The sequence below is a fragment of the Haliotis rufescens genome, unplaced genomic scaffold (genome assembly GCF_023055435.1).
Source record: "Haliotis rufescens isolate VD_foot unplaced genomic scaffold, xgHalRufe1.0.p SCAF_53, whole genome shotgun sequence".
Lineage (NCBI taxonomy): Eukaryota > Metazoa > Mollusca > Gastropoda > Lepetellida > Haliotidae > Haliotis > Haliotis rufescens.
The window spans coordinates 1,605,247-1,613,242 of record NW_025964257.1 but is presented as its reverse complement, the minus strand read 5'-3'; the positions used below and the strand labels follow the sequence as shown (position 1 = coordinate 1,613,242).

The window sequence follows — 7,996 nt, the reverse complement described above, 5'->3', positions numbered from 1 at the left end:
TACAGGGCATGATTATTATTTTAATTTGTGTAGGACTTTTCCCCATTTTCGTTCAAATTGTAATAGACCATTGTATTTTGTGGCAATGAATTTTTCAATCATAGCTGACTCGTTTAGTATTTTCCTAATATTATCAAAACTTGGTTTCTCACCCTTAAAGATATATATCTTTTACTGAATATTATAATATGATTTAGTAAAAGTTTATTTTTGTCGAATCCAAATATAACTGAGTATTTGGCAAGTGAGATCCTAGTATTGATATCAAGGTTTAAAAAGGTTTCCAGTTTGCTCCAAAAGTGTTTAACATATTCACATTCCCAATATACAATGTATATGTATAAGGCCTTCACCATTTAAATCACAAAAGGAGCAAATATCATTATCAACTAGTTTCATTTTTAATAATTCCTTTTTGGTGTAAATTATTCTATGGATAAACAGAATAATCAGTTTGTTCCTAACGATGAACATTCAATGTATGACACAGGCATACATCACTGCTAGAAATACATTGCCCTGGCGGTGAAGGTAAACAAGAAAACAACTTGCCAAGCTTGGAACAGAAATACATAGCAATATCCAGTAAATACTGCTTTAAGTACGTATACACATTTCACTGGTGATGGATGTATTGCTTACTGTAGTCGCTATGTATATGTTTCTAAATATGCAAGTTAATCAACATTAGTTCAAAAAAAATTCACATGGTTTAAGAAATGTCCTGGCATCTCATGGTTGGCTGTGAACGAATTGGCCCAGTGTGTGTCGTTGCACCCCAATCGCATAGGTCGATCTGGTTTTAGTTTCTGTTTTAGCCTTGTCTCGATGGCTATTTGTCATGTTTGCACAACCCAGCAGCTGTATAAAGCACGTCAGTAATGTATGTCACATTTGCACTACTCATCGGGTGTATAACATCGGTCCGTAATATATGCCAGGTTTGCACTACCCAGCAGCTGTAAAAGGGGTCAAAACTATGTGTCATCTTTGTACTACCCATCAGCCGTGTAACACGGGCCAGTACTGTGTGTCTTGTTTGCACTACCAAGCAGCCGTCTAACACGGGCCAGTACTGTGTGTCTTGTTTGCACTATCCAACAGCCGTGTAACACGGGCCAGTACTGTGTGTCTTGTTTGCACTATCCAACAGCCGTGTAACACGGGTCAGTACTGTGTGTCTTGTTTGCACTACCAAGCAGCCGTGTAACACGGGCCAGTACTGTGTGTCTTGTTTGCACTACCAAGCAGCCGTGCAACACGGGCCAGTACTGTGTGTCTTGTTTGCACTACCAAGCAGCCGTGTAACACGGGTCAGTACTGTGTGTCTTGTTTGCACTATCCAACAGCCGTGTAACACGGGCCTGTACTGTGTGTCTTGTTTTCACTATCCAACAGGCGTGTAACACGGGCCAGTACTATGTGTCTTGTTTACACTATCCAACAGGCGTGTAACACGGGTCAGTACTGTGTGTCATGTTTGCACTATTCAACAGGCGTGTAACACGGGTCAGTACTGTGTGTCATGTTTGCACTAACCAACAGGCGTGTAACACGGGTCAGTACTGTGTGTCATGTTTGCACTAACCAACAGGCGTGTAACACGGATCAGTACTGTGTTTTGTGTTCGCCCTGCCTAACAGCCGTGTAACATGACCCAGTTGGCCTTGTAGGAGTAATGTCACTATGGCCCTCAAGGAATAATGTCACTATGTCCTTGTGTGAGTACATGTAATGTTACTATATCCTTGTAGGAGTAATGTCACTATGGCCTAATGGGGGTAATGTCACTATGGTCTTGTTGGGGTAATGTCACCATGGCCTTGTTGGGGTAATGTCACTATGGCCTTGTGTGTGTGTGTAGGGGGGTGGGGGGTTGGGGGGGTGGGGGGGCCGGGAAGGGGGGGGGGGGCTGCTTAGTGTTGGAGAAAAGACCAAGATGATGTGAATCTTTACGTTGACCCCCATGTTAACATTGCTGGACAATGATCCTAAGTTCGTTGGCTTGAATCTCGGATTAGCACTGATTATGATCCTTGGTATGTCGTAAACGTCTATGATTAGCATTACTCTGACCGTTCCTCCTCGCGCCAAGATATCATACTACGAATAACATCACACAGAGATCGGACCCATGATGATCCGGTTTAGATATGATGTTCAGCATCCAATACTTGTCGTAATAGGCGACTAATTATACATGGGGTGGTCGGGATCGGGTGGTCAGGCTCGTTGACTTGGCTGATGCGTGTCATCTTATCCCAGTTGTGTAGATCGATGCTCATGGTGTCAATCACTGCAATGTCTGATCCAGACTCGAGTATTTACAGACCTGCGACATAAAGCTGGTATATTGCTAAAAATTCAATCCAACTAAGAGAATAAACATTGAAAACAAAACAGTGAACACAGAATACTGATTTTACAAAGCATGCTTTATTGATTTAATTGCATAGATTTGGACGTTTTCATGGTGGAATGCCAATCCGTCATTCTGAAAAATAAGTAACTATCAAATGATCATTCTATAGACGGCAATAAAAGCGACAAGATATTTCAGTAATCAAAAGAAATCTTTGCTTAAAGCAGAATCCATTGTACGATTCAGACTATAGCATGCGTTTATGAATCACTATCAAATACCGATGTTACCAGGTGAACAGGTGAGCATATCCTGTCCCACGGTGGCACCCATCACAAACACATGCAAAGGCATGTCAAATGTTCACCGGAAAAAAATACGTGAACATATGGTACAAGTCAAAACTAGAGGGAGGAGTGGCACCATGCACCTGTTGGCGAGTGCTGGCCCCATGTATTTGTGGGGGAGTAGTGTCACCATGATCTTATAGGCAAATAGTGTCCCCATGCTCCTATAGGCGAGACGTGACACGGGTGGCCCAGTCGTCTCAGGCGCCGTGATTCGCTTTGCAGAGTTGCGTCCCTTGGACAAGCTAGAAACCTATGATTGTGGGTTCGAATCCCGGTTCACCCCAATTATGTTTCTAGGTTTGTCAGCACCATACCCGTGCTCGTGGGTTTCACCGAAGTGGTAAACGTCTGAGACCTGCATCACTTCGGGCTTTCCTACCGCATTAAGCTGACACGCCGTGATATAACTGGAATACTGTTAAAGGCGTTTATCCCAACACACACACTCACTTATAGGCGAGTCGTGTCAGCAAGTATGTGTTGGCGAGTAGTGTCACCATGCTCTTATAGGCGAGTAGTGTCACCATGCTCTTATAGGCGAGTAGTGTCACCATGCTCTTATAGACGAATAATGTCACCAGGTATCTGTGTGCGAAAAGTGTCACCTTGCTCTCATAGACAAATTGTGTCACCAAGTATGTGTTGGCGAGGAGTGTCACCATGCTCTTATAGGCGAGTAGTGTCACCATGCTCTTATAGACAAGTGTCGTCACCAAGTATGTGTTGGCGAGTAGTGTCACCATGCTCTTATGGACGAGAACTTGTGAGTAGGTTGTGGAAAATGATTACCTTAACCTGTTGTTGGAGCAGGGGTAGGTGCAGGGGTAGGTGCAGGGGTAGGTGCAGGGGTAGTATCGGAGCTGCTGCTGGAGCTGCTGCTGGAACTTGGAGCAGGAGCAGGAGTTGCGGTTGGAGCAGGGGTAGGAGCAGGGGTAGGAGCAGGGGTAGGAGCAGGGGTAGTATCGGAGCTGCTGCTGGAGCTGCTGCCGGAACTTGAACGTGCTGTCAGACCTAAGAAGTAAAGTGGATATTAAACGGAACAGGCCATATTATCTTCCTCAGTTCTTTCTGAAAAAATGCAAGCTGTAATATGCGACTATGCTTGTCGTAAGAGGCGACTAACGGGTGGTCAGGCTCGCTGACTCGGTTGATGCATTATCCCAAATGCGTGGATCGATGTTCATGATGCCAATCACTTGATTGCCTGGTCCAGACTTGATCATTTACAGACCGCCGTCATATAGGTGGAATATTGCTGAATATGACGTTAAACAACAAACAAAGAAACAAACTATCTTTCTGTAAATTTACCGAAAATTTATCACCTCAAAATAAAAAGTCAACATTGAAGTGACACTATTTTCTGTAGCATGTGGAATGATGCATCATGTAAATGTGATTCTGCATACGTTTGACAGAATACCACTCATACGTCCTGTAATTGTATGAATGATAGAGCACAAACAGCAACGCCGATTACAGTTCAGAGCACAGAGTACACAGACTGATCAGTCCTATCATCTTACGTCTCGCAAGGACTGCCTCTTCTCTCCGATATGCGTGGACTTTAGACATGTCCCCTGAAACAGTTTAAGAAACGAACGTATCAGAAAACATAATTTTGTAATGTTCGGGTTAGACAAGAGCTGAAGATCAGCAGTATGAGTGGAATACATTTGTTTGCCTTTGCATGTGTTTGTGACTGATGCCACAGGTAGGCAGTTGTACTTTAAACAAAAGGGATGAGGGAAAACAGTTTGCATTTACTTTTCTCACCAAGCATACTGACTGGGAACACACTGTCAGTTTCCATGAGACAGGAATTAGCTAGGCAGGTTAAAAACAAGTATTATCTTTCAGCATGACAGTATGACAAGACAGGGATCGAGCCACCGACTTTCGGCTCTCTGGGCAGGCGCTCTATCTACTACACCTCGGAGGCGTTCCGTAATAGGCATAGGGATGTAGAACCAAGCATATAACGTCAACGCCACTGAATAATTAGTCTCAATTTTACGACGGAACAGATTCCACTGAGCGTTAAAAACAAAATAACAGCGAAAATTAAAAAATCACTCGTCATTGATACAGGCAAAATATGTTCAAGCAAGTTATGTCATAATACAACAGTTGCATCATCACTCGTAAAGACACAGGGATGTAAAACCAAGCAGGTTCAGTCATGATACAAGAGTTAAATTATCGCTCATAATAGACACAGGGATGTAAAACCAAGCAGGTTCAGTCATGATACTAGAGTTAAATTATCGCTCGTAATAGACACAGGGATGTCAAACCAAGTAGGTTCAGCCATGATACAAGAGTTAAATTATCGCTAGTAATAGACACAGGGATGTCAAACCAAACAGTCTCAGCCATGATTCAATAGTTAAATTATCGCTCGTAATAGACACAGGGATGTCAAACCAAGCAGGTTCAGTCATGATACAAGAGTTAAATTATCGCTCGTAATAGACACAGGGATGTAAAACCAATCAGGTTCAGTCATAATACAAGGGTTAAATTATTGTTCGTAATAGACAGAGGGATGTCAAACCAGTCAGGTTCAGTCATAATACAAGAGTTAAATTTTTGCTCGAAATAGACAGAGGGATATAAAACCAAGCAGGTTCAGTCATGATACAATAGTTAAATTATCGCTCGTAATAGACACAGGGATGTCAAACCAAGCAGGTTCAGTCATGATACTAGAGTTAAATTATTGCTCGTAATAGACACAGGGATGTCAAAACAATCAGGTTCAGTCATAATACAAGAGTTAAATTATTGCTCGAAATAGACAGAGGGATATAAAACCAAGCAGGTTCAGTCATGATACAAGAGTTAAATTATCGCTCGTAATAAACACAGGGATGAAAAACCAATCAGGTTCAGTCATAATACAAGAGTTAAATTATCGCTCGTAATAGACACAGGGATGTCAAACCAACAGGTTTTGTCAACCAGTCTCGATTATTTTCATTGGGCGTAAAAGGCAAAATACTTGTGTAAATTCGTCCAAGCAAATTCTGCCATGATACAACAAAAACACTATCACTCGTCCTTGATACAGGGTTGTAAAACCGAGCTGGTTTGACAGAATACAGAAGATTCCCACTGTGACCGGATCCCAAACTAAAGAAAACGATGAAACAACAAATGCACTACCAACTATAACAAGGCAAAAGGTCTCATGCTGAGTGATGCCATATATAATGCATAAATATATGCACCAAATTCAGCAAATTTTTAAGCTTAGTGTTCACGAATTTCATATTTTAGCACCTGTTTGTTTTGTGGCAGGCATTTTATGATAAACATATCCACGGCTAGAACGGTTTGTTGAAGTGAATCTAGAGATCACTACTGTAACCATACAAACTTGCACTTGTGGTAAGCAATAATACAAAGGTCAACATCACTTTAAAACAAAATGGATATCCGTTTACACTTTAAAACCAGCTTCGGACTCACATGTTTACTTCCTGCGCGGTATTTGACGAACTCTTCGGAAGATAATTAATGCAAACTCCTGAACGAGTTCTTCACGAAATGTGATCTTCTGCAAGATTGGTACATCTCTGCACCGAGTTTACACTTCTGCAAAATATTCCACGACCGAGGAATCTCGGAATACAGTGGAGACTGATAAAGAAGCAAGTGCCGCCCTGATACAGGGACATACTAACCATCAGCAGAGGATGCGGCCACAAAGAACACCAGGAGCAGCGCAATGAGACACACGACTTTCATCATCTGAAGATAACAGTTGAAACAAATATTAATATTGAATTACACCATCATTGTTTCTTGTCAAATAATATCATGATCGTTTGTGTGATAACACTTGATAGTTCACATGCACTACGTGTATGTACAATAAACATTGTGCTCAAGAAATGTACAAGTGAGTGAGTGAGTATGGTTTTACGCCGCATTTAGCAATATTCCAGCAATATCACGGCGGTGGACACCAGAAATGGGCTTCACACATTGTACCCATGTCGGGAATCGAACCCGGGTCTTCGGCGTGACGAGCGAACGCTTTAACCACTAGGCTACCCGACCGCCCCTGAAATGTACAAACAATGAACTTGGTTGCAACATTGTTCTTATGAAATGTACAAACAATGAACTTGGTTGCAACATTGTTCTTATGAAATGTACAAACAATGAACTTGGTTGCAACATTGTTCTTATGAAATGTACAAACAATGAACTTGGTTGCAACATTGTTCTTATGAAATGTACAAACAATGAACTTGAATGCAACATTGTTCTCATGAAATGTACAAACAATGAACTTTGTTGCAACATTGTTCTCGTGAAATGTACAAACAATGCATTTGGATGCAACATTGTTCTCATGAAATGTACAAACAATGAACTTTGTTGCAACATTGTTCTCGTGAAATGTACAAACAATGAACTTACAACATTGTTCTCATGAAATGTACAAACAGTGAACTTACAACATTGTTCTGATATCAAGTAGATCATCATTATAACAAATTATTTAGTATGTGTGATAACACATGCGTTTTCTATGTACTTCGTACATGTATGTAAACAATCTTAGTTTGTAGCAACATTGTTCTTACATATATAACACAATGTTATTTTCTACAACACTGTTCTCATTAATTCCACGAACAATAAAGTTGTTTGTAATATGGTTCTAATATATGTACTATACTATACTGGGGTAAAATAGATCTTCAGCAACGCATGCTTGCCGTAAAAAGTGACTATGCTTGTCGTAAGAGGCGACTAACGGGATCGGGTGGTCAGGCTCGCTGACTTGGTTCATGCATGTCATCGATACAGGTACATAAAGTTGCAAGAAAGACTACATGGCCGCTCTGTATGGTGCTGTCAGAACAACGATACTTCTCAGCACAAGGGGCATAACTTACAAAACGTTTCAGCACAATTAGACTAAAAATCACAACACATGCCTACTTACCTTGAACAGCTTCTTGTTTCACCTCCAGGAAAGCATCTGCGTTGAGGCAGTGTCGGCCTGTTGAATTTATGTAAACATATTCATACCACGTGAACACTCCAAACACCTATTCAGCGCATTTGTCAACCAACAGATGCTTGATTAATTGAATTCGTTTGGGCAATACAAATTGTTTATTGTAGACAATCGGTTTAATATTCAGCGGCTGCGTATGTGTAGACGATTAAACAACGCTGGGAAACTGTAACTCCAACTAGATAGGCATTAATGGGCAATGAAAACAGTTGTAAAAGCAAAATGTCTTAAAACAGGTGTCCT

General features: G+C 41.3%; 1 protein-coding gene across 1 annotated transcript; it reads right to left on the bottom strand.

Moving 5' to 3' along the window:
• Nucleotides 1-2,416: 2,416 nt before the first annotated feature.
• Nucleotides 2,417-7,751, bottom strand: LOC124115292 (anti-sigma-I factor RsgI5-like). The gene is made up of 5 exons (XM_046476219.2): nucleotides 7,679-7,751; nucleotides 6,402-6,468; nucleotides 4,239-4,292; nucleotides 3,502-3,723; nucleotides 2,417-2,494 (listed from the first exon to the last, which is right to left on the bottom strand). Exons 2-4 carry the CDS (start codon nucleotides 6,466-6,468, stop codon nucleotides 3,503-3,505), a joined length of 342 nt encoding a protein of 113 aa, XP_046332175.2. The 5' UTR covers nucleotides 7,679-7,751; the 3' UTR covers nucleotides 2,417-2,494; nucleotide 3,502.
• Between the last annotated feature and the right edge of the window lie 245 nt (nucleotides 7,752-7,996).